At 39.3% G+C, this 27,492-nt stretch overlaps 1 protein-coding gene across 4 annotated transcripts in view; it reads right to left on the reverse strand.

Moving 5' to 3' along the window:
• Window positions 1–27,492, reverse strand: part of LOC101167118 (protein bassoon) — a 99,805-nt gene that overhangs the window by 23,628 nt on the left and 48,685 nt on the right. For all 4 annotated transcript variants that reach the window (XM_023956418.1, XM_023956417.1, XM_011476825.2 and 1 more), the window contains exons 3-4: window positions 8,434–8,895; window positions 1,081–6,432 (exon numbers count right to left, since the gene is read on the reverse strand). In XM_023956418.1, coding sequence (XP_023812186.1) covers window positions 1,081–6,432; window positions 8,434–8,895 — 5,814 coding nt within the window. The remainder of the gene's footprint in view (window positions 1–1,080; window positions 6,433–8,433; window positions 8,896–27,492) is intronic.

Here is a 27,492-nt window from a genome sequence, read left to right on the forward strand (position 1 = left end):
ATTTCTCTTATGCTAATGGGTTAGTTTTAAAAATGTTTCCAAGTTAGTAATTTACCTTGAAAGGGTTATTTACCTTGAAAAAACAAGAAAAAAGGGAAGTGAAATTTAAATGAAGTGCAGCATGTAGTGGTAAATTGCTGTTACCAGTAAAGTAATGCTTTTAACATTTGATGGCATTTGTGTCCAAAAGGCGGAAGTTAGGGGTTTGGGATTTTTTTGTGTTCTTTGTGTGTTATGGGATGCATAGTAAACATTCCATTTCTGATTCATTATCATGGAGGAAGGCTGCCACACCTGTTTTACAGAGTTAACTTGAAAGATTTTCAACTGCTTGTTCTATCAAAAAAAAAGAAGACATCGGTTGCGTTAGTTCTCTGACTAGCGTCAAAACATATTCTCTATATAACATATTAATTATACATATAAATACTCGCTTACAAACCACAATTGTATATTCTACAAATGATTTGGATATTTTTTTCCTTTTTTTGCTAAATGAACGTCATTTGGAACATTACGCCATGTTCAAGTTCCTTTTTTCATCATACAACAAATCAACCAAGATAGGAAGCACAAGACAATATTTAAGCACCACCATCAGTTCCCAACAAAACAGATTCCAACTAAAAATGTGTCCATGCATGAACAACTTCTGTTGGTTTCTAACTTAAGCTGAAATAAAAAAAATGTTCAGGTAAATTATAAGACTTAAAGCAACCTTTATGACAGATTTTTGATTTCTCCTTTGTTGTATAAAAATAGATTTTAGAATAGATAACAAAAGGGTATTAAACAGAAACCCAAACAAACATTTACAAAGAAGTTGTCCCATTTGAGTAAAACATGCATTAAAAAGTCATGCATACATTGAACCAAATACATATTGTTCTAAATTAGATTTTTCGAGAATATACACGGAATGCACAAAACGTTGATAACATACAATAAAGTATGATAGACAAATATCACAAAAAATAAATAAATAAAGCAGAATCAAGACAAAGGCATTGCCCACATGTCACCAGACAACACAGCAACATAGGTTAAACTCTTCATTACACCTAAAGATTCTCCCTCTACCTGTTCCTTGATGGTCTGTAGCTCCTGTAACTCTCTCTGCACGAGCATCTGCTCTTTCTCCCTGTGCAGTTTCAGCTCTATCCTCTCCCGTTCCAACTCCTCTTGTAGCCGGAGCTGCCGGAGCTTCTCCAACTCCACACGCTCCCTCTCCATTTGTAGAAGCTGCTCTTGCTGTCGATGCAGCCTCTCTGCCTCGGTTTCACCTTCCTTATGTATGGCACCTGGTGGAGGAAAGGGAGGAAGACCACCTGCACTGGGTAGGCCAGCAGTGGGGACAGAAGGGCCTACAGGGGGTTGGGGATAGCCATGAGTGAGTGCAGGGCTTGAGGATGGATAGGTTTGGCTTGTAGCAGGAGCTTGCGGCTGTTGTGTCATTGTCCCTGGTTTTTCTTGCTGTTGTTGCTGGGTATTCAGGTGTGCCTGGGACAGGTTTATTGGCTGCTGCTGGGGCTCAGATGGAATGACAACTGCTCCTTGGATCAGAGGAGTCTCTGCTGAGGAGGATGTCACTTTGGCACCCTTGCCAAGGTAGACTGGCTCATCTTGAATTGTTGTCACAAAAGCTAGGGGTCCTATTGGTGCTGATGCTGCTGCAGCAACAGTGGTGGTAGCAGTGGTTGAAGTTGTTTGAAGAAGTCCTGGTGCTGGATAACGGACAGGGGCTGGCCCAGTCAAAGGAATTCTGGGGCTCATTGGTAGTCTAAGACTGGAAAGGGGCACTGGTGTCAAGTTGGGTGAAGCATATGGCCGGTACACGCCTCTCAGAAGTGGTCTAAGAACAGATGCAGGCTGAGTTGTGATAGGAAGGGTTGATGCTATGGGTGTCTGAATAGTGGAATAAATCATTCCATCCGAAGATCGTATAGCAGCTGGGTACATCGCTCTTAGACTTGCCTGTCTGGCATTGATAAGGTTGGCCAGTGCCTGACCATGAGAAATTGGCTTTCCATCAAGCCCAAATAAGAGATTTTGTCTCATTCCTAGCCCAGCTGCAAGCCTTGAGGCTCCTGGACCAGTACCTCTTCCCAAGCTGCCAAATTGTACCAAGTCTGGGTTGCTTCCATAACGATCCATTGAATTAAGTGCGGCACACATTCGACTGATCTCTCTTGCGGTTGTAGCACTGTACTGGGCCAAATTAGCTTCTTGGAAGTTAGCAATGTCACGAGCAGAGTAGCCATAATCTGAGCTAATGTTAGACAAGGAATTAAATCTTCTTATGGGCAATGTTTGGGTTGCTATGTCCCCTCCATGCCGCAAATCTGTATATGACCCATATTGCATCCCCACATAACCTCCATAGCTTTGTTTCATTGCAGTGAGGTCCATGGCAGGCTCCCCTGATGTTTGAAGGTGGGGTTCTAGTTTAGAATAGTACGATTGTAGCCCGGCATCAGCAAGGTTGGTATCAGACATTGAGGGCTGAAGTTTACCAGGATAAGGTAATGTGTAGGCTTTTCGTGCATCCATTGGATACTCATGATATCTTCCAGGTTGCCTTTCATGTTCAGACTCATAGCCAATAGGTGGGGCTGATGGTGGCTTTATGCCATCTTTCTCTGGAACACCCACACAACTTCCACCAAATGGAAGGCTATAAACAACATCACAGCAAGCTGGTTGGTTATCAGCTGTAATTTGTCCACCTGTCAAATCCACAGCATCCTGTCCTTGTTCTACCTTCACAAGTTGAGTTACTGCCCTGCTTAATTCCATTCCTCCATCCATCTGCACTACCATACTATGTGGTGTTTTACCTCCTACCATCAAACCTGGAGGACTAGGTTTACCTTTTAGCTCAATAGGACCAGTGCCATATAGCTCAGGATTAATAAGAGGTGACACAGCACTAACCACAGTTGATGCTGTGCTAGTTTGGCTAACTAACAAGTCTTTTTTAAGTAAAGGTGAAATCTGGCCTGCAAGATTATACCTGTTTAGAGTAGAGACCTGTTGTTGCATCTGATGGTGCTGCTGTAGTTGTTGTTCAAGGATCTCTTGCTGTTTCTGCAGCTTCTCTTGCTGTTTTTGAAGCTCTCTCTGTTGAATGCTAAGATCTTCTAGCTTGGCATCAATTTTAGGTATTGCAGGATCAATTGGAGGGGAAATAGGTGATTTATTGTGGGAGAGACACACTGCTGATCCCATGCCCTGTCCTAGATCTATTCGGTTTTGATGAGGATCACCATAAACAACTGGCTGCTTAGGCTGTGTCATAAACATGGATGCAGCCACAGTAACACTCACAGTGGTTGGTGTGGTGGTCTCCTGGGTGTGCAAGTTCATAATCAGTGGCTGTACAATTGTTGAGTGTCTATGGCTCTCTAATCCACCATGATATTTCCTGCAATCTGTGGCTAAAGAGGTGAGGTCCATTCCCTGGTCAGTCATAATTATAGGAGCAGGCTTAGTGGCTGTTCTCAGGTCCACAACACTTCCACCTTGAATCAAATGCCCTGGTTCTACCCTAGATGTGCCTGGGACTGTAGATATTCTACAGAGGGAGATGTTGTCCATTGAGACTGACCCTCTGGTGTATATGCTGGCTGTGGTGACCATACTTGTTCCGACATTCACTTTCTCCACTCTTTGTGTTCGATAGAAGCTCCGTGTGGGAGACTGTTGGTATGGTGGTGTGTCTGGAGGACTGCCACATGGAGAATAGGACTCAAATGTTGACTGGCGGCTGAACCGGGTAGGTGAAGATAGGGGAGAAGTAGCAGTATTCACTGTCATTGGCCTTGCTGGGCTTGTGGGGGGAGAGTATGAAGCATCCTGAGAAGATTGCTGCCGATAGAGTCGAGGAGAAACAGATCGAGGCAGTGTTTGAGTTCCCTGTGCCATAACTGGAGAAGTAGAGCCAGATGTACCAGACTCCATTCGCAATGCTGAGTTTAGTGTTTGTGTTGAAAACTCTGCAGTAGCTCTTCTTGAAGGAACCCGAGTGGGGCTTTGTGGTGGTGGCGGTGAAGGAGACAGAGGAGGACTTGTACTTCTGTAATAGGTAGTATATTTGGGAGAACGTGGCTCAATAATCCTCTCAGCAGAGGACGTTGAACTTTCTCGTACCTGGACACCTCTTGTTTCGCCAACCCTTCTGGTAAGCACTTCCCTCTGACTGTAGGCTTGAGTAATTTCTGCAATCTTGCTACATACACTTGAGACAGTGGATGAGGATGTGCCACCACTACCTGTTTGCCGACGGGTTACGTCGGATTGAGTAGAAGTTATAGTGTGGCTTGATGCGGTTTGAGAAAGAGTTACTGCATCTCTGGCATAAACTCCATAAGCTGCAATAGTGGTAGCAGCTACTGCTGGAGTTATCCCATTCTTTCCTGATTGGCCTTTAATTTTGTCTTTGTGTCCATCCTTTGAGGTAAAGTGCTGGCTTACTCTAACGTCAGGTATCCGGCCCCCAGTCTCTGCGAAAGAAACAGGAGCTGAGATCTGGGTCGGGCTGGTCCCTGGAGTTAAGAGAGCATTGCTTTGCTCCAGCAGTTTAGCAAAGGCTGAGCTGGTGTCTAAGAGCTGTTTTTCTGGGTAAGAGCTTTCAATCTCAATATCTACCTGCTCATCAGTGGCCTGCTGCATCTTAGTGATGTTTTGAGATGTTTGTCTGATCTCCTCATAGATATCTGTTTCTTTCTCTGCACTGTCATCATCATATCCTGTTTGATCTTGGTCATATTCATAGTCATCATCATAATTTTGTCCATTGATGTCCTCTTCATAGTAAGGCGCATGTCTTCCATGTTGCTGCTGCTGCTGTAATTTCTGTTGTTTTTGTAGAATCTCAGCCTTCCTCATCATCTCCTCATAAACCTCCTCAGCACTCTTCAGAGCTTTAGAAGTTGAAGATGGTGCAGTGGTGGTGGTTGTTGTGGAGGACTTCTCCACTGGCGAGTATAGAGACATGAAGGTAGGGAGATTGTACTCACTGCCAGATTTATAAAGTTTAGACTCATACCCCTCAGCTTCCGAGTCCAGACTTTGTGGGGAATATTCAGAAGCAGAGGAACGATGAAGCTCTTCCATCTCTGCTGCTTGTCTTAGCTCTTCTGTAGGTGAAGCATCCTCTATTGGTGAAAGGTTGCTGGGTGGTGTCTTGGATCTCTCTCTTCGCCTCTGTGCCCTCAGTTCCTCCTTATCTCTTTTAGTTTTTCTTGCTGTACTTCTTATTCTCTGTTGTTCTACTTCCCTCATTTTCTCCTGTTCTCTCAGAAGCTCTTCTTCTTCTCTCATTTCCTCTTCCTCTGAAGAGTCTTCAATGGTTGGAAGTAGAGGGCCATGAGAACGATGTCGTGCTTTTCTCTGCTGCTTAGCTTCTTCCAGTCGTTGCCTTCTGCTGGGGCTACTATCGCTGTCTTCCTCCATTGACGAGATGGATGTAGGAGACTGCCCAGAACCATATGAAGAAGATGTGGGTGGCAGCGTTGAAGAATAGTCACCCCGAGAACGCTCCTCAGGAGATCCAGTTAGGCTTTCCATCTCTAGCTCTGGTTCTCGATCAAGGCTTAAGTCATTTTCATTGTTCAGTTCCATATCTCGACTGTAGCTATTTGTGTTGTTGAGTTCAATGGTTTTGAAGCGCCTCAAGCCCCCTTGTGATGCCATCACATCTTCTTCACCCTCCTCCAGTGAGCCTTTATAGACATCGGTAGAACTTTTTGTTTCCTCCTCAAAGCTGCTGGAGTGATGCTGAAGGCGTCTCTTCTCCTTCCCCGATTCTGATATCATATGCTTGTGGTGGCTCCTTTTTGGTTTCTGGTAGCCATATCCTTCGTCTTCTTCATCATCTTCTTCTTCCATCTCTTCCTCCTCTTCAATGTCTTCATCTGCACTCATTTCCATTATTTGTCTTCTCATGAATTCCTCGTCGGTCATCTCAGTGGGCTCAGCTTCTTTTTCTTTTTTTTTCTTTTCTTTCTTTTCATCCTTCCCTTCTTTTCTCTTACCCTCCCAGTCTACTACATTTTCTTCTTCCTCTAATATGCCCTCTAATTCCTCATCAGAGTCATATGCATCTGGTGGGATTGATAAGGAACGTGGACGCTGCTTCCCCCTATCATCCAAGTCTCTGTCTCTGTGTTTCCTTCCTCTTCTATCTGCCTTCTCTTCAGAAAAGCTCTTCTCCAGCAACGGCCTCATGGAACTCTCCAGCTTTGTGATCTCAGAGGGGCTTGGTGGGGAACCTCGTCCAATAATTCCTCTCTCACTAAGCTTCATCTCCTCCTCCTGAATTAATCCAGTAATTTCGCTGTGGGAACTTGAGATGCCATCAGAGGAATAGCCAGTGTCACTGAGGCTCTGGGGGCTGCGGGACAGGTCATGGGAGCTGTTGTTTTTTGTATCCTGTAAAAAGAAAAGCAAAAAAAAGAAAACTTTGCTTAGTTAAATGAACTTAAACTATTATGTTTGTATATGTATTTAGAATAATAAATACTTGATCATGGTAGGCATAATTAGTATACCATTTTAGTAGTACATGGAACCTTTAAAGACAAATATAAGATAGACTCTTAAATAATTTTTCAACCTGAACTATTATGAAACCCCTCAAATGTCCAAACTGTTTATAATGACTTGAGTGCATGCCAAGCCTATATTAACATACCAATGTTTGATACAAATATTGTCTGAAGAAATACCTTTTAAACACAGTGACCTTCAAATCATAACAGGGATGAGGACTTGTCGCTTGAACTTGATTTAACTTTAAGTTTCACATGCGATCCCCTGTTCGTCCACAAGACTGAAGTTGGACAATTCTGAGAGTTGTAAACATTTTTTCCATGTGTTTTACTTTGTTTCCATCTATAGAAAATTCATTATAAACTATGACAAAAATGGTGTTTCCAGCTGGGATAAATTGATGACAGTGCAAAAGCTAGAAATGCATATTCTAAACTAGTAAAAGTAATACAGATACTTGTGTTTTCAAGACATGCACATTTACACAAAGAAAATGAACTTTGATTGCAAATAACAGCATAAAGAAACCACTGTTTTAAACAACTATAATTTAATTACCTGATTTTTAATTAAAAAAAAAGTAAATAAAAGATGCTTTGTCAAACGTTTTAATGCATTTTGAAGGTTTTGACGCTAAACAGTTGACATAAAATAATGAACATTTTTATTTTTTATTTAACCTTTATTTACCCAGGAATTGTCCCATTGAGATTAAGAATCTCTTTTTTGAGGTAGTCCTGGCTAGAGGGGAAACAATAAATTACATTTACAATAAAAATGTCAACATTAAAAACATAAATAAATAATAGAACTCATGTAAAACAGGTACAGTTAAAAGTGACTTTCTCCTCAAATCTCAGCTTGGATTTAAAAATATTCAGAGGAATGAGTTCTTTTAATTTCCATCTTTTCTGTAGAGTGTTCCATGTGGAGGGGGCAGAAAAGACAAAAGCCTTTTTCACCCAGTTCTGTACGAGCAAATGGAACATGAGGATAAATATGTAATCACAGCAAAGGATCTTAACACTTCAGTTCTCTGGAACAAAATAAACGCTTAAACGCTAGTGGTAAACATTACGAAGTCACCTCTGATAATTGAGCAGAATATTAAGTCTGCAGGTTAATAATATAAATATCTGTTTTCGCGTTTAGTGATAGATCCATTTGATTTTCAAACACCAGCTTGAAATACAAGCTGTATAGTTTCAAAATAAAGATAAAAAACATCACAAAATTATTTTGGAGATTGTGAAATTTGCAAAATTTAGCTAAAATACAGCTATTTTGAATAAAATTCGGTGTATGGTGGTGTTTTGCTGTTCCAAGTTTTTTAATTTTAGCTACACTTATGAAGAGTTTTGTTGCTCTCTAAGACTTTATTGAACACTAAAACAAATGTTTTCTTAAACGTAATTGAACTTAAAAGAAACAATTGATTATTTACAATAATGGAATCTAAATATAATGCTGTCACGGCATAAAAAAATACCTTCTGTTAAACAAAACATTAATGTTTGATTATAATGTGGGCTATCAAATGCACTGTGTCTATCATTCCTGAGTCAACTGGACTTGACACAGTGGGATGGGTCAGTTACAACGCCCATGACTCTTCAGCTTTGTGAATAAGAAAATGTCAAACAAAACATAATGCCAGACTGGATAAATGATGTAAATTGAGATGGCAACAGTTAGTTGTCAAGATGGTCATCACATTATACACATCATCCATGATGTAGAGGCAACTTAAAATTAAGGCAGCCCACAGAGACGCATGCAGTTATCAACGTTGGCCTGCTTTGCAAAAGTGCATTTCTAACTATATAAATTTTAATTTGTTTATGATCTTTCCTTTCTCTGCATTTCTTCTGTTTTACTCACGTCATATTGTCTGGACTTTTTGATGTCTTTGATCGGTGTTATCTGCTCTCCTTTCTTCTGACTTGGTTTAGTCTCTTTGGTTGTTTGGTTCTCTGTTTCGGTCTTGAGCTTCTCCTGTGTTGGTTTCGTCTGCTTCTGGGCCTCAGTGGCTGGTACCGCTGTTGGAGCTGGTGCTGTGGTCTTGGTTTCAGTTGGCTGTTTGGCAGTTGTGGTGATGGATGGTCCACTAACACTTGTTGCCGACTGAGTTGTTTTTTGTGTCTGGGGCTGGCTTGGCTTAGCCATCTGCTGAGTGGTGGGTTTGTGGAGTGGGCTTTGCTGACTTGTTGGTGTCTGGTGACAAGGTGAACCCATTTGTTGGTGTTTGGGGGAAGGATGAGGAATGGGAAGTGGAGGATCATCGAGCCCACCTCCTGACATCAGCCGCTGGGTCTGGCAGTTTAGACACAACCACTCCTTTTTCTGAAGGGAAAAAAAACAAAGAACAAAAAAAAAAGAAAAACAGAAGACAAGCAAATAAGAACAACCATCAAATTTTTTCCAAGTAGCAAATTTCCTTAAACAGTTCATTTTAAACTAAAATCAATTTTCCAGTGGTCTTTCAATTATGATTTTGTCGTTTTTGGCCAAAATAAAAAATAAAAACTGTGTTGTTTTGCAGGACATAGTTTCTGCAGTGGGCCCGGATGTAGGCATGGGCAGTGAGGGGCCATGTTCCCCCCAAATGCCAGGACTGCCCCCCCAAATGTGACGCCATGCAAACGGTCCAAATTAAAAAAAACAACAATTGTTATTCATCTTCTAATCCGTTTGTTCCCTTTCGGGGTCCCGGGGCTGCCGGAAGCAAGTAAAGCGGTACAGCAAACTTAAATCCCCGTGCTCAGCCCAGTACATCTAGTTTGTCTGGTTTCGCAAGCACAGCCCCTGCTTTCACAGTTGCTCCCAGCCCTGCGCTGGCAACTGCCGATGATCTAAATTTAGGCATGAACACCTTACAACCATCACAACCCACAGCTCTGGTTTTCCCCAAAGCCTAACTTTGGTAAGAACGCATTCTCAGTCTACCCAGGCTGGTTTTGTGGAAGACCACAGCTGGAATTCTCAGCAAAGCTTTGTGCTTGCTTTTTGTTTCCCGTGTCGTAAACTTGGTGGGAACAATGACATGGATTTGGTTTACACAAAACAAGGATTTAATACCTGCAAAACTGCACTGGAAAAAGATAAGGGACTCACAAAGCTTGCATTAAGTCAATGCCACATAAAAAATGCAAAAACCTGGTCTGAAATGTCCCACGGAGAGGCCATAGGGGAAACCATTAGTGATCTATCAGGGCCCACTCACGTTAAAGAAAATGAGTATATATTGAGTATAGCTCAAATGATGAGAATTTCTCTGCAGGGCTGTTCTTAAAAAGGATTGATACAATGACAAAGGATGCCAAGTTTAACAAAATAAAAAAACACATACCACAAAATGCAATATACACCTCTAACAACATCCAAAACAAAATTATTGAAACATTGGCCAAAATGGTATTTAAAAAAATGTAATATTATAACAAAGCAGATTCTGCTGGGTTTTACATCTAAAGTGATGAAACCAGAGACAGATGCAATGTGGAGAATCTGTCAATCATGATTAGATTTGTCTGTAAAGGTATTCCAGAGGAACACCTGTTTGCTTGACCTAAATCAGTTACATTTACTGTCACCCAAAATCTTGAGCATCGTTCTGCTTCAGGTTATAGAGCAGCTGAATTTTCCAGACAGTGTTATGATGGAGCTTCTGCCATGAGTGGGGTCAGGGGTGGTGTTCAGGCCTTATTGCAAAAGAAGGTAGGAAAGGATATACCTCACATCCACTGCTATAACCCCCAGCTGCATTTGGCAGTGGTCCATGCAAAGCAAATAGAGCCATGTGCAAAAACCTTTTTTGATCTATCAGGATCCCTGCACTCATTTTTTCATTGTCATTATGTGTCACAGAACTATGATGTTCTCTCCCTAAAACGACTGATGGAGATCAGGAGGACAAGCCATCATGATGTGACCAAGTGCCTTGTGAAGAGTCAGGATGCTATAATGAGTATCCTGTCAGAGGTTACAGAGGACAGTGCTGCTGCTGTTGACATCCGCACTCAGGCATCAGGGTTACTGATGATGCTGAGGAGGCATCATTCCTTTGAAACAAGAAAGTTTCTTCTAAAAATGTTGGCTTCCTTTAAGTCAGCAAATGCCATGCTGCAGGCTCATTCTGTTAAGCTGTGCTGTTCTTCAGAAGTAGTCAGTGCATCTCTGCATGCTCTGAAGCAGATTGAGGGATGTGGAGAGCGAGATATTAGCCAGCATGCCTGCACCAGCTGCTAAAAGAAAGAGAACAATGACTTCAGTGCTCACAGGTAGTGGTGTTATGTCCACTGTGGGGCGTGCAGAAGACTCCTTGACTCCTTCCCAGGCTCTGAAGAGAACCCGTCTCAATACTTTGGACATAGTCATTGTAGAGATGGAGAGAAGATTTTCCAAAAGGGATCTCATCATCATGAAAGCGGTTAAGTGTCTTCAACCTTAATCTCAATCTCCCTCTTTTCTGGATGTTGCCATGTTAAGTCCTCTGCAGAAAATGGCAGGAAGTGACGTGACAATCTTTCCGAGATTCTTGTCGCAAAAATAAGGTTGGAAAAAGAGTTTCAAAAGACTGGTGCTGACTGCAATGTAGAGTTTGTAGACCGTGCCACTGTTTGCAAATATGCATGGGTATAGGAATGCCTTTCCTCAGCTCCATCGTACAGTATGTATGGGACCTCCATTGTGATTGGTGTATGATGATCATCGTGTAAAAGCTCTTTCTCTACTTTGTCTCAAGTTCTTACCCCCTTTTGCTGCACCGTGCTACATGAAAGAAAACAAAATTGAGTTATATTAGCTCATGAGAAGACCATAACAAGAAGCCTGGAGATGGACTAATGCTCTAATGACTGATATGAGAGTGTTCAGAACTGAGTGCTCTCCTACTAGCTTACAGCACCACACATTACCGGTGCAACTAAAATGGCGAGCAATACTGGAGCTATCCAGCCATACAGTTTTGAGCCAGAAAACGGCTCAGACGAGGAAAACAAAGATGGATATAGTCATCCACAAGTGGATGCATCAGAATGGGGCGGAGCAGCGTATTTTCCACGTAACAAATCTGATATTTCAGATGGCATTTTTTTGTCTGCTCCTGATTCACAAGGATTTAAATAAAGAAATACTCAGATATACAATTTTAAGCTTAATGTTCTTAATAAATGTTCTCCATCATCACAAAAAATGCTACAAGAACATGTTAAAAACACCAAAAACACATTTTCATCAAAGTGGGACTTTAATACCTTTGAGTATTGCCATGCACACAAATTCTATTTCAGACCCACTTTTAATGTAGAAACTCAAAAGTTTGTGTGCCCTTTAGGACTGTGTTGTCCAAGTAATATTTTGTTTCAGACTGTTCTGGCACAAACCAAACGCCAAACCGATATCAGGGAGGAGGAGGGTGGAGCCACTTAAAAATACAAGTCTACACTATTTATAAATCAGAATGGCATAGCAAAGTGTAATAAGGCACCAAAACCGTCATTTATGTCATTGCAGTGACTTTATTGTACTGTAATTGTTTGCCTTATCTCTCCAATGTCTTGCCACCACCAGCACCATCTGTTCATTTATATCGTTATTTCTGTTTCCATACAGGCCAACTAATGTTATTTGGGCTTGAGAGAGAATGCAATAATATATAATGAATAAGTGATGGATGCAGTTCTTCTTTAACATTTCCATTTCAGAAGTTTTCTACCTTTACTATAAACTACAGCTCATCTTTCCACTTCATTTATAACTCTAATGACTCTTGAGCCTCTTCTATTTGCTGCCTCTGAGCTCATTTACTTTCCAATCTTTGTTTTTAGTTCAGCTCTGTCAAAAAAGGTTGTAGAAGTTATTAAATCCCCTGTTTTGGACTGACAGGGGGATAGTGTTGTTTGCAGCCTGCCTGATTTAGGGCAAGAGAACAGATTGTTTGTTATACGCGCAAAATACAAAAATAAAAATCTTTAACTTTAATGCTATGCTCACTCCGTCCTCTGCAATTTGCCTGCAAGCAACCACTTCCTAAAGTCTATTTAAATGTGTGTATTTGTTAAAACATAATAGTTGTGTTAAATGAATAATGCCTGTTGTTGTTTTAAGTATTTTTTTAAATAAATAAATAATTAAACTTGCTAAACCACTTATATTTTAAGTACTGTAGATGCTGAATGACGTCAAATTTGGAGGTACAGGAAGGTTTACATCAATTGGCATAAAGGGGTTTAAACAGTAAATCACTGCAGATACGTTTTTCTTCTTTGTACAATTTTTGTGCACTTTCATTCTGTGAAACGTTTTGCACATTTACATCTGAAGTTTGTCTCATTTCTCCACCACACAAACATTAAACTCATATCTGCAACCCCCCACCCATCTCCCTGCATGTCATTCCCAGCCTTCTTTTCTCTCCCTCCAACAGAGCAGGGCCTATTTTTACCCAGAATGCCATTGTTCTGCTTGAGCATGCACTACCATGGCGCCGGCTGCAGCTTTAGGCAGCACTCTGCAGCAGCACGCTCTCACGAGCACAAACACATATGTGTGTCTACATCAACGCCAAATGGAGGAGATGCCTCACTGAAGGCTTAATAGAAGCAGAGGGATAACGAGAAGAAGGGGGAATAGAAAGAAAGGTAAAGAGGAGCCCGCTGGGTGCAGGAAAGGAAAAATGGAGGAGGCAGTGAGTGAGACCTCATGCGTATATGAATAAGTTCACATATACAGTGATTTAGCTCAGCCTCTGGTGATGTGACTGTGTGCTGATTCTGATACAGCAGACTTCAAGCAGGGGCTCCAGAGAGATGAGAAAGCTACAGTAAAGAGAAAGATCTACAAAAAGATGTCCAGCATCCAGTAAAGCACACAGAAAACAAGCTCACTGAAGTTTTCAGAGATTCATATTTCTCAGATCAGGCAAACCAAGAACGTTATATTTATTCGGTGTCCTGTATTATCTTTTTTTTTTTATAGGCAAACACATTTACTAAAGGGGACCATATGTAGTCCCATTTATCAAACCTAAGTTGTTGTTTTTTGTTTTGTTTTTTGCTGCAGAGATTTCTTAGGTTTCAACCATCTGTATTGTACGATGGCCCGGAAGTGAAAATCACATCAAATCACTTAACACAAAACCATTTTAAAGATGGCAATTAAAAAAGCAAACAAAAAATTAAAAAAAACCACATGACATTTTAGAAACCAAAACAACATTTAAGAAACCAAAACATAAAATACAAAAAAAAAAAGATTTCGGAAAATAAGGGATTTCCAGAAGACAAAATGAAACAGAATGAGAAACTGGAAAGGGTAAACACTGTAGGACATTGCTGATTGGATGATGATGTTAGTGCATCATTTCAGCGGAACAGTATTTAACATGAAGTTCTCAGCGACGTCCCATAGTACCAACTTTTTCTGGTTTGTTTCGTTTTTCTAACATTTCAGTTTTTGCCTTCTAGAAATTTTGTTTTAATGTGTTTTTAACGATTTGGTTTCTGTAATTTTGTTTTCTAAAATGTAATGCTGTTTTCTTTTTTGGGGGGGGGGGGGGGGGGGGGGGGGCTGCACGGTGGGGCAGTGGTTAGCGCTCTTGCCTCACAGCAACAAGGCCCCTGGTTCAAGTCCCCACTGGGGGACCTGAAACAGAACATGAATGGGGGACCTTTCTGTGTGGAGTTTGCATGTTCTCCCCGTCCAATAGTGGGTTCTCTCCGGGGTCTCCGGCTTCCTCCCACTGTCCAAAAACATGCTTCATAGGTTAATTGGTTAATCTAAATTGTCCCTAGGTGTGAGAGTGAATGGGTGTGTGATTGTGGACATTATACCCTACGACAGACTGGCGAACTGTCCAAGGCATCCCCTGCCTTCGCCCACGAGTGGCCAGGATAGGCTCCAGCAGCCCCATGACCCCAAAAGGGAAAAACAGAATAGAAAATGAATGAATGTAATGCTGTTATTGTTTTATTTTTTTGGCTTTTTGTAGTTATGATCTTTACAATGTTTTTTAGTGTTAAGTGGTTTTCGATGTGATTTGGATCTCAAGGCCACCGTAAGCCTTCACCAAACTTTTAAAATTGTATTTAATGAAAATAACCAATCTGTTTGTCTACACCCATCACAACCCTTTTCAGTTTAACTGTTTGAAAATGAACATACTAGTTTTCTAGAAATGAATCAGGACTTAAAGACAAAAATCACAGCCACAGAACTCCTTAGCACAACTGGGACAGAGTTAGTGGGAAGATATTTAGTATTTATAAAGTTCATTTTTTGTGAAGAGAAAAATTCAACTTATCAGAAAAAAAGTTTATATTTTTTTCTAAAAGTGAAGGTTGTTGGCTGAGGTCAGGGTTTCAGCTCCATTTATTTCACTACATCTTGCCTGAGCTTTCAAATATTGTTCATATAAAAATAAAAAGCAAAGAAAGCTAAAGGGAATTTTAGAAAAGAAATGATTATTATATTCGAAGGACACCAAGGAGGGCAGAAGAGAAAGCAGAAGACATAATGAAGAAGATGACTGAAGCGGTGAATTTGAAAGTAAAAAGGGAAAAAAAAATACATTTGAGAGAGGTTGAATGTAAGAGGCACAAAACAAAAGAAGGATTGGATAAACCTGACAAGCTTATTTCCATTCTCGGATATTTTTATATTTCCTCATTCCTTATCATATTTGTGTTCAAGTGGGTGTCTGTCCACGCATTTTGCTTTTTTGTTTGTACTGGAGTCACCTTTTCCATTTTCTGTGCCACATCTGTCACTCTTTTACAAAAACAATAGAAAATTCAGGCGAGGATCATCTGGGATCCTTTGCAGATGAGAACATGTAGGAGGATCTCATCAGCATATAGAGGGAAATTACAGCTGCTATGATGATATGCTCTGGCAGAAGAGAAAACTGTAATTTACTTTATCATTTCAAATGCTGTGTTGCAATCTGATTAAAGATTTATGCGAATTGGGAAAAGTGAACGCATTCTGTACAGGAGACATGGCACTGAAGAAATTGATTGACAACGTCTCCAGCCAAATCAGGATGCAGAATACAATCTGCTGTAAAAAAAAAAAGGACAGCTGTATGTCTAAGACCGCCTTAAATATGCTGTTTGGCTATAATGAATTGGAAGGAGAAACTGGTATTAAAAACATGTAGAAAAATAACAATAAAAACAGTGTTTTCTACAGTGTGTGTAGATAAAAAAAATTTTTTTGTTTTGTGCTTTTTCATGTCTGCAGCCTGAATACTGAGAAATGTGATTTAACAACAACAGATCTTTCTTGTTGATTAATTTACCTAACAATTAATTTATTTTTTTTTAAGAAAAAAAGTTTCACTCTTTATGTAAAAAATACTGAAAACTAATTTTTGATCCCTTCTGACTGGTTCCATGTGGCAAAAGGGTTCGATATCTACCTGAACCTCATCTAGGACTCCTAGGGTTTCCCCACTAACATAAACTAAAGACCTGGTTATGATTGAAAGTTCAAATATAGACACAAACCAAAAGTAGGGATGAGCTTTTGCTCAGAGTTTGACCCACAAATTTGTCAAAAGTTGTTATGTATGAAATTTTCTGATTCATTGGATGTCTACCACAGGCATACTGAGACACGAATATATAATATATACAGTGTGCAAACACCACTGAAGCACAAATGGAAAACAGTGCTGTTGTGGATGGTGTGGCCCCACAGGGTTTAGAGAAGTGTGTATGTGTGTGTGTGTGTGTGTGTGTGTGTGTTTATTTGAACAGGCTGCAGGGATTGAAGGATTTTGACTCCTGCAGTAATAAGATGGCTTCTAGCCAGCAGCAAAACAGAGCATAGCTTCAGTGGGTCTTTGCAATCTCAGCCTTGGCCCAATAGGCAACATGTAGAAAGATAAATCAACTAACTACCACAATTGTGTTCACACAGTCATGTAACCAGAAAAAAAACGCATAAGGATTTGTCATTTGGTGGTGAATGTGTCTCCAGAACACAACAACTCATTAATATTTTCTATGTTGGCAATAAATCAAATTACTTGAAATGAAATGATGCTTTTAGACTGAATCCAGCCTTCACACAAGACCCTTTTATGTTTAAAGCCTGTTTTTTTGATGAAATCTGAAAGGAAAACTTGACTTTTGTCTGTTAGAGCACCTTTACTTGTACTTCAGGGTGTTCATGTTGATCTCACGCTTTTGCACAACAATAATTTACAGTACACGGTTTAAAAAGGGGCCACAAACCTTGTTTGTACACATTTTAGGTCGAGATTACCAAGGAGAGTTTAGGTAAAAGTTCACGAATGAAGAGAAAAGAGAGCATTTAGTGCAGGAAAGTCCCTCTCAATGAACTATGTTATAATGAATTTGGTATTACATGCTAAGATATTTTAAATAAATGTTGTAACGTAAATATGATTTCTAAATTATAGCATTTTTAAGCAAGTTTCAAGAAAGTGTAGAGGCTTTGAGTTTGTTAAGAAAATAATTAGAAGTTTGGCACTTGTGTAAATTTAATAAGAAAGGCTTTGAGTTTATTATATGGTTTATTGAAATATGATTGATAGGAATCTATAGTTTTTATGGCAGAAATCTTTAAGGGGGAGGTTTTTACCTACGACCATATGGTCTCTGATGCGTTAAAGACGCCCTCCGATGAAAAACGTGTTTTCTGTGTTTTTCTTTACATGTTCTTGTTGCATTTTTCTGATGATGTAGGACATGTACTGGGAAAACAAAGCTCAAAAATCCGTTCCTGAGTGTTTATCATGAATTGACCAAAAAAAAAAAAAAGACATGAAAAATACACTGGGCAGCCCACAAGCTCCCTGCTGTGTTCCTTCATGATGCATCCCCTGCAGACAAACAGATCCATGTACGTCTTCGTTTTCCTCGTCTGAGCTGGAATCTGGATCAAAACTATCCAGCTGGATAGTTCCAATGTTGCTAGTCATTTTTATTGCACCAACAATTTTAGGTTTTTGGCATGAGGGGCTGTAAACTAACAGTAAAGTGCTTTAACAGAGATCTCTCAGCATCATGGACGGCAAGAGAGGGTGGGGTTGATCGGCGACAACGGATCCGCCAAAACTCAGAAGTTATTTTCTAATGATAGCTCTTATACTTTTATATAATTGTTTTATATTCCTATGTCATTCATTTTTGTACTTTTATGACATTATTTTTTTATTCTTTTTATGTCATTGTTCTTATACTTGTTTGAGTGTTTTATTTTTATCCTTAAGTCTTTTATATGTTTTGTGTAGTTTGTGGCAAATGGACCTTCTATTCTATTCTATTCTATTCTATTCTATTCTATTCTATTCTATTCTATTCTATTCTATTCTAATGAACTGCTATTGTTCCACAGAAAAACAACACTTTAAAAAAAAAGTTTTTGCATAAAATAATTATCATAATTAAAAGTCCACTGGGAAAGCTTTAACATAGGTCAAAGGATGATCAGAGTGAGACTTTAATGATGAACATATAGTAAATGTTCCATTTGCATGACACTGCAGAGCTTTATAACCTATCTCCAAAGAAGCGTGGTGGAGAAGAGTTGAGCAGCTCCCTCCACCCTCGCTAAAGAAAAAAAAAGACACACAGCTGTATTCTGTCACTGTTACAGTGTGTCTGAAGACCTTTGCAGACCAAATAGGAGGAATTCTGCTTCACAAGTGTAATGTCTTATTTGTTCTTACATTTTTCTGTATGATGGCTACTGTAAAAACAACACCAACCATAAACATAGATATAGGGATTGTACATGAAAAGTTCATTAAAGCATTGTCTTTAGAATACAGCTTTTCAATGTTGCTTTTTTTCCATCTTTTTCTGCTTGTGCTTTAAGATAAGATGTTGCATGAGAGCCCATCACAGCCAATCAAATGCTTGCAGAGAGGGAAAGAAGATAGTGGAGTGGCGTAAGGAGGACAGGGGGGAGCGATGCTCAGAACTGCACTGAGAGAGTGGGAGAAAGGCAAGGGGATGAGGATGAAAAGGCGTGAGAGCGTGGGCAAAATGGAGGAGGACTGATCTGTAAAGCAGAGGACGGGGAGGGAGAAAAAAAAGGGAAAAAGGAAACCAGAGTTGGTAGTGGAGCAGGGAAAATGTCAGAGTGAAAGAATGAAGCTGTGAGGAGAGAGGCTATGGATATTAGAGAATTAGGAGGAGATGAGTGGAGGATGAAGGGCTGAGTAGAATCCAGTGGAAAGAGGAGAAGGAAGAAGCTGACTCAAAAATGTACAGTGAATTTGTTCTGCCTCATGAAACTGCCAGTTTTGGCTGAGAAATGCTTTGAGGAGAAGCCCTCAGTGTCTTTGCTAAGGAACAACTCCTGCTTTTACATTTGCATGAACAGGAGGGCATGTGCGAGGCTTGACATAGGGCTGCCTGCTCACAGTAACAGTTGGTAACTGAAAAGACACCCCCTCCCCGTTCAGAACTAAGCTGACGTGGTTTCAACATTTAGAAAAGAAAACATTTTGAAAAGAGCAGCTCTCTGGAAAGAGCAAGCAGAGAGCTGACAGGGTCAAATACAACGGCCCCTCCTGCAGCTAAGTGCAAAACAGAGAAAAGACAAACAAATAAAAATAAACTCTGCCTGTCGCATTATCACACCTCATTTCATCTTCAACCTGTCTTCACTAAAATGCTCCGTAAACGTTATTCAGCCTGTTACTGTCATCCATAAAAACGTGGGGATTTAAAATATATAAATATTGTATTTATTAGCTTTTCACCAATCAGTTGCTTAATTAGCTCAAATTCAATTTGTCCATCATAAATCCAAAGAAGACAAATGAATGTGACATATTTAGAATGAAAAACTGTCAGTGAGGTGAATGACTGCTGAGAAAGTGAAAACTTTAAGGATTGTATTTCATTAGGTGATATTTGAGAAAAAACATAAATGTTCTTCGAGGTCAACATTTTTGTATAAGTTTCAGGCAAATGTAAAAATAAGATTCTCATTGTTTCTATTTTGAAAAGGAGGTTTTGAACTATGTGTATTTGTTTGGAATGCAAACGTGCTGCACTAAAACTGGTCAGCTGAAGGAAAGGTTGACACTCTGTCTCTTGTAAATGTAATGCAAACACTTCTCTAAATTTGTGTTCCCACTAAAGAAAATTCATGCGGCAGAAGCGGCCAATTTCAATGTTAAGTCAATGTACAGATGACTGATATCAAAGGTCAAAGGTCCAGCATGTAAGGATTCTGTGCTTTTGTTTTCAGTTGTATTCTTGGTCATGTTTTGAGTTGTTCCCCCATCAGCCACCTGGTTCATGTTGATCATCCACAGCTTTTTTCATTTCTGTCAATTACCCTCAGTCTGTTTAAGAGTTTGGTTTTCCGGTTTACCTCGTCAGGTCATCTGCTCTGCTCTGTTATATTTTCTCTTTCGCTGTGGATTTTGTCATGTTTCAGTTTATTTATGAAATGTTTTAGTTTGTGACACAGCAATGCAGATGAAGTGTTGGGTGTGGCGCCTGTGTTAGCTGCAGTTCACTGGCTCCCAGTTGATTCTAGAATCAAGTTCAAAATCCTCCTGCTAACCTATAAGGCCTTAAATGGTATGACCCATCCTATATGAAAGATCTCATTGTGCCTTACCACCCAAACAGAACACTCTGCTCACTAAATGCAGGACTGTTTGTGGAATTTCTAAAAGTATGGTTGGAGGGAGAGCGTTTAGCCACGATGCCCCTGTTTTATGGAACAAGCTGCCAGCTAATGTGAGAGGCCAACACAGTTTCTACATTCAAAGTTAGACAGAAAACATTCCTCTTTGGACAGGCTTATTGCCAGGCTAACTAATCAGAGAAAATTTAACTCATTGCTCCCCCTGCCTCACCTATACTGTAATGATGTTTGGGGGAATAGGGGGAATGCAGGACAGCAATTTGACACCTTGCTGTCCTGCATTAGTCCGAGAATGGAAAAAATAAGAATAAAATTAGAGGAAAATGTTACTATTGTCTCTACATAAATAAGAAACAATTGTAAAGTTAAGGAGGAGAACAAACAGATTCTCCTCCATGTTGGTTTTGGACTCCACCTGCTGATTACATCATGAACACGTCACGGGCCAAAGCTGAGGTGGCGTGAGGCAAATTTTGCAACTAATTTCAGCTGCCACCAAACCGCCAAGCCATGACTGATGCTCAAATCACGCCGCCTCTGATTGTGTCAGTACATTGACCTAACACTCAAACTGGTCGCCCCTTAATTGCATTCAGTGTGAACGCAGCTTAACAGATCAAATCTTTATAGATGACCCATCAAATTTAGCACAATATTAAGTTGAAGGACCCATTTGAACATGCCCATTTGAATCATTCCCCTAACTCAGTACAATAGGTGTACCTACTGAAAACCAGACAAACTAGAATACAAAATGCACAGACATGCCAGTTTAAATATAGCATATAGAAGACTTAAAGGTCAGCATGATTTGCCCTTCACTGAACAAAATGCATGTGTGTTTGACTTACAGCGTGCTGAGTCAGCTCTTAAAACAGCGCATGATTCTCACAGGACAATCTCTTGTGTTTTTTTTGTTTTTTTTTTTCATTTTTCAGTAAAATATGTTGCTAGGAAATGTTTTAACAGATGTTTATGAGGTATGACGGTGATACATGAACAGGAATGACCACTAAAAACTGAACTTTTAAACATTAGCATCTGGGAGACTGTGGCGTGAGTCTTCTGAGACTAAGCACTTCATTCAAAAGATGCTGAAATCTGTCAACTTTGCACTGCTGCAATACATGTTAACTTCAAAATAAAGTTCAAATGACAAATTTGCAGTTTTGATTGTTACTCCTTTGGGTTATTTTATTATTTAGGCTGTCCTTTACATTTGGACTGTGTGCAGTACTCAAGCACATCTATACAACCTTGTGAGAGAAAATTGCTCGTCCAAAATGTGCCTGCAGTGTTTGATGTAAACAAAAAAAATTTAAAGCTTTCTTTTATTTTACTTGTCATGGTGGATTAAAACTCAAGGAGCCTTGTCTAAAACCAAACCATAATTTGCGTCATAAAACCTCCATTGCTCACTCTTTCAGCCTGCATCTGTGCGTGTATGTGTGGCACTGCAGTTTTGCAGCTGCATGCACTCGTGCTTGCACTTTCACCATGTAAAGATGAATGAACTGATGCAATCCGACACAAGCAAGCACACGTCCAAATTCTGAACAGCAAATGTGAATAAACCAAGAACTTTGCTCTCTTTAATAAGATCTGACAGAGCATGCTCACTCTGCAGCAGAATTAACCACCTGCTCTGAAACACTGTGCTTTAAAGGAGGAAGTCATCTTTGCCGTTTCTCAAACAGCCCGTACTAACACTCGTCTACATTTCCAAAAAGTATTAGCATAAGGAAAGATCTTCAGATTTCATCCTGGTAAAATCTCCATCCTTATTGCAATGTCTCCAACAGAATGCAGCTTTGCTGCCAGGACTTTGAGTAGATGTTGAGGTTTTAAATGCAAATTAGCTGCCATTTTTTTAGGGCAAAAGCATCTGGGTTTGTATTGGTTAAAAAAGAAGCATTCAATAGACAGATAGTCATTGGACAACACAACATTTGGTTGAATAACACTAAAACCTTTGGATATAAATAGATCCTTTGTCAAAAATATATATATTTTCAAACTGTATCCCTTACGAAATCTGAGTGTAGACTTCCTTTTATTTTGAGTGATTTTGTTCCCCTCTTGATAAGTATGATTTGATGTTTCCTCCCTTTCTTTCTTCTAATTTAAATAGATTTTTTTTTTTTAAAACTTCATTTTAATCCAATAGTATTTGCAATAGAGTCTGGGAGGATCTGAAGTGTCTGCAGAGGCAACACAATCACCACGTGGTGATTATTTGTCATCTCTGAGCTGTGATGACACTCTGCCTGTCTGTGGCTGCAGCTTAGATGGGCATTGATTAGGTGTCACTGTCAATCCTCTGCAGACATCAGTCTCACATTTTACACAGAGGCTAACAGAAAGCCTTATAGAAAGTGCTGAGCCACTGCTTTGAAAGCAACTGTCGGCTGGAGGAAAGCAGAATTACAGAGAGGATAGCAGAGAAAGATTTGTTTTTGTAAATGAGGCAAGTTCTACTTTATGATTTTATACTCTAAATGTCTTTAAACTGCCCAAATAGTTCAAAGGTGTCTTTATTATATTTGCTTAGAAGAAAAATAACAAGCAGCTGTTTGCAAATCAGTGGCCTGCAGCTATTAATGCATCACCGAGATGAGTCTTCATGGAATATTTCACAGTTCACTGGAGAATAAAGGAGAGTAACATTCAGTGGTTTGAAGAGCTGAGTACAGATTAAAAAAAGTACTAAATCTTGAAGAGATTCCTTTACTATTAGGCCGATTAAAATATTTATTTCTTCTGAAGTTTTTATCAGAAGAAAAAAATGATGTAATTAAATCTCTCTGCAACAGGAAGGGGAAGGGTGGGCAGGGTTGCTGTACGCCAGTGGTCCCGCCCACAACTCAGAGACGAATTTCTAACAAACTACAGCCACTCTGCAAAAACTGTGTCCTAGAAAGCAACAGGTTTTTGGATTTTGGCTAAAACATGCACAATTGTGATTAAAGACCACCGGGAACACTTTTACAAAAGATCAAAAAGTGATCAGTGGGTCTTTGAAGAGCGAAAGTGTACCAAATGAAAGACAGATACATCCCAGTTAACTTGATCCTGACAAACAAACAAAAATTGTATTTGGGTATAAAATTAAGCATAAAACAAGATAGAAGGTGACAACAACAGATCAGTTCTAATTCAATCAATATGACACGTTTAATAAAACCAAAAGCAAAACCCGAGCTCTGTTTGTGCAGCTACCGCAGTGGTAAATTTTAAAATTTCTTATGGGAAATTGGTCGTAAAAATAGCATTTTTATGTTTTTATGTCATCAGATGAACTTCAAATGGCTAAAACAAACATTGGATAAAAGACAAATGTTTATGTCAAAGCAAAACCTATCACATTTGCAATCACCCAACATTGCATTCCCCTCCGCTCCAGTTTCACATCATCCCTCAGGACAAGTCTTCGACCTGGAAAAAGTATTGCCTTTCAACAGCTCCCCCACACACACATGCACACACACAGGAGTGCTCCAACAAACGGTGTTTATTATGGCTCAAGAAAACAGATTGGTCAGTTGCAGAATGCAGTTCACTCCCACTGGACAGAGAAAGCCTCTTCTGTAATCTGATTTGCTTAAGTGCTCTGTGGGTGTTTTTCATTTTTGACTGTCTGCATTTCCATGTGCATATTGTGTGCATACTCAAAGGTAACCTCACATTTGTCTGTCCCCTACAAAACTATTCTTTTTCTTTTGCATTTCAGCATGACATGAAGCACCACGATTTTGAGTGTTATTGTGGTTGACCATTTTTGACTGATATTTGGTCTTTTTGTCATTTTTGTCAAGTGTTACATTATATATGTTGACCTTTGCATTTGATAAGAAGAGCCCTTGCACTTCACAACACTGGATTTTCCCCTAAGCGGGTGCATCAGGGTGATTAGGATCAGCACCATGGACAGGGGCTACATGCATATACGGCTAGACCTATGTCTTTGTGTAGTCTTGTGGAATAGAAATTGCTAATTTACTGTAGGATAGAATGGGAGATAAAGGAACCCTCTATCAAATAATAAAAATGAAAGAAATTGAGAGGGTGGGAGGATGATACCAAGTGATAAATCATAATGGAGAGAGAAAAAAAGGAGCCAGAGAGAAGAAACAGATACTGCAAAGAAGGAGAGAGCAGAAGTTGATTTGAACCACAGAGCTGCTGGTTGCAGCTGGATTTTTCTAGTTTCACACTTTAACCCTTGTTCTATTTTAGATGAACCTACCCTTGCATTGACGGGTTCTCCCTACCATGACAAAGGTGGATAAAGGTGGAAAGATTTCATGTAATCCATGGACACCAGTGAAGATCACAAATCATTGAAGAAAAAGGTTCAGAGCACTGTCTAGTGGGTCCAGATGACCCAACTCTCAATGTTAAAGTGCCTAGGATAGCACAAGGGTTAACACACACACACACACAAGTTGCTTCTTTAACCTCTGATGATCTCACAGGATGTTACAGGACTTTCCTTAAAAACCATGCTGACTTAATTCATTCCCATTTACATGCACAGGCAACAAAAGTCAACTTTTAACCAACAAAGACAACTTTATTGTTGTGTTAAAATTGCTAAAAGGTTTTAAAAAGATTTCAAAATTCTAATTTTAATTTATTAGTATATAATTATATTAAAATTAATCACGAGTAATTTTGATTAGGCTCAAAAGTCTCACATTTATAATAATATTTGTTATTATTTTTTTTTTATTCAATAATTTTTCAATTTCTGTTCAAGCTTTAGTCTAAGATGAGCAGCATCATGTGATGATTTGCCTGCGTAAGGGTTATGTTTCTCCAGATTTGTTGACTTAATTAATACTAGGCTCTAAAGTGTTTTTGCTGTTTCAAGTGAAGCTTTTTCCTTTAAGCTTAAAATTTCTGTAATTGTTTATAATCTTTCTTGAGTTTAAAGTAAATATACAACATTTCAAAGGAGATAACTTATTAACTCCACTCAATCTTTCTTTTAATCATACATGGATGTACAGACCAAAGGTTTGGATACACCTTCTCATTCAAATGAATGGAATGGTGTGTCCAAACCTTTGGTCTGTACTGTATGTTTATGACGTTTTTAAAACTCAAACTGTTTTTCCACCAGACTCCTGACCAGTTAAAACACACATTGCTTCTTCAGCTTGCAGCTTTGTGGTAAAGTTTCCAGTTTCATACTGCCTTTTGCTCACAAATCGGACTTCTTAGACTTAACTGAAATAAAACCTCTCCACTGCTCCACGTATGTTTAGCAAAAATTAAACTGCATCTACTGCTGCCTGGCATTTCTGTATTTATACCATGGTCCGACTGAATACTCGATTCTGATTGGCTGCTGGGTGTGCATTAAAAAGTGATATACCACAGGATAACCGCACGTTGAAAAAAGAAAATCCGGTCACCTAGCTTAAATCTTAAATGTATCACTGCGCCGGCTTCTTTAAAACAACTTTTTGCTTCACCATTTGAACAAAAACAAGTGGTAAGAGGTGAACTTTCTCTCTGAACTGATGCTTTATTCAACCCATCGGAAAGATCAGCATATATATGTATCGTTTTAATTCGCTGAGTCTTGACTGCAGCTGTGGTGCGGCGCGACGCGGACTATTAGTCCGCTTTTTGTGAGAAAAGCGATCCAAACCTGAAAAAAACAAGAATTAAGGACTAAAAACTGGTTAATATTTATTTTTTTTGTAAGTGACCATGGTATAAGCCGGTTAATGGCTGACGTAGTGTGCATTATCACTTTTGTAACGGACACCGTGGAAGCCTTCGCGTCGGACGGTTACTTCCGCGAAGTGCTCTGATGGTGTTTTCTCTCTGATGGTGTTCTAACATTCATTTTGTCATGGTACAGTCTATTTTTAACCTTTATATTTGCTCCCACCAAGTTCTCTTTCAGCCATCCATCACTTTCCTCTCCCCATGTGTTTCCAGCTCAGTCTTTCATGTTGAATGGGAGAGGTAAAATTTGTCATGGAAGCAATAACTGTGTGGGCATGTTTTTCTGTGCATGCAGGCATATTTTCTTGTTTGTTTTTTCTTACATGTGTGCCGAATAGTTTATGCATCTTCTTGTTTTCTTTTACAAAGATTTTTACTGCAGAGATGTGTCACTGTTTTCACAATGAGATGAAGGCACCATGTGTTCACTGGTGGCGATAAGCCATCACAGGAGACTGTGTACATATATAGGGACACAACACATAATCACAGGAATACACACAAGTTTTTTCACAATGCTATTAGTCATCTCATCTCCCACTGAGCTGAGCAGATGAACAACATGCTTCTGACAGAACTAATTTAACAGCCCACGTCTGCATTATGCAAGGGAAAGCTTTAGTCTAAAAATGTTCATACAGGATAGTGAATGAGTTTTATTTCTAAGTGTTTTTATGTCTATTTATTTTTTATTGCAGATATGTGAGCTAAAATAAATTGCTCTCCAAAGAATAAATTGCTATTCTTGTGACTCAAAATTAGCTTATTATTGTTGAATGCATACAGTTCATGTAAACATTTTTGACATTTTCTAATCAAGAATCCCATAAATGTATTTAAACAAACAAATACAATCCAAAAAAAAAAAAAAACTGTAAAGGAGCTTGGACATTTAGTTCATGAACTAAAGAAATAAGGATTATTGGACAAATGTCTTTTGCAGAGGTTAAAACTATAAATGAAGGCTAAAGTTGTTTTTTTTATTAAAAGGAAATTTTGTATTTAAAAAGACATGCACTGGACTTTAACAGAGTTTTTTTTTTTTTTATGTTTTTCCTATTTTAGTGCAATTGATGGAGGGGATTTCCATTGACCTAAGAAATTAAAAATTTTTTTGTTGATTTCCAACCCCTTATATGGAGACCACAACCTAAAAGAAAAATGCTGCGCACAGTTGCTGTAATGAAGGACAGCAGGACTTAAAGGCAGCCAGATTAGAAAGTCAGTGTTTAATCCACAACTTTCAAAACATGAGTAGGAAAAGAGTTTGTTAATGCTCGTGAAAGACCAATATGAACCCTTACTGAACAAGGTGATTAGTAACAAGAGTCCAGGTGAATCAAAGGCTGAAAATCCAGATAAACAGACTTTATTGTTGTTACTAAACTAGTACCAGAACCTACAGACAAAATCCTCACATCAGCATAACAGTTACCCTGAGTTAGAAAAATCAAGAAACAATTTCACGGTAAGTAAAACAGACTAGGGATTTTTATCAAACAGAATAGTTTTCATTTCTTCTAAATAAATGACAAACACTCTTACAATTTAAAT

Source organism: Oryzias latipes, chromosome 7, assembly GCF_002234675.1.
Source record: "Oryzias latipes chromosome 7, ASM223467v1".
Lineage (NCBI taxonomy): Eukaryota > Metazoa > Chordata > Actinopteri > Beloniformes > Adrianichthyidae > Oryzias > Oryzias latipes.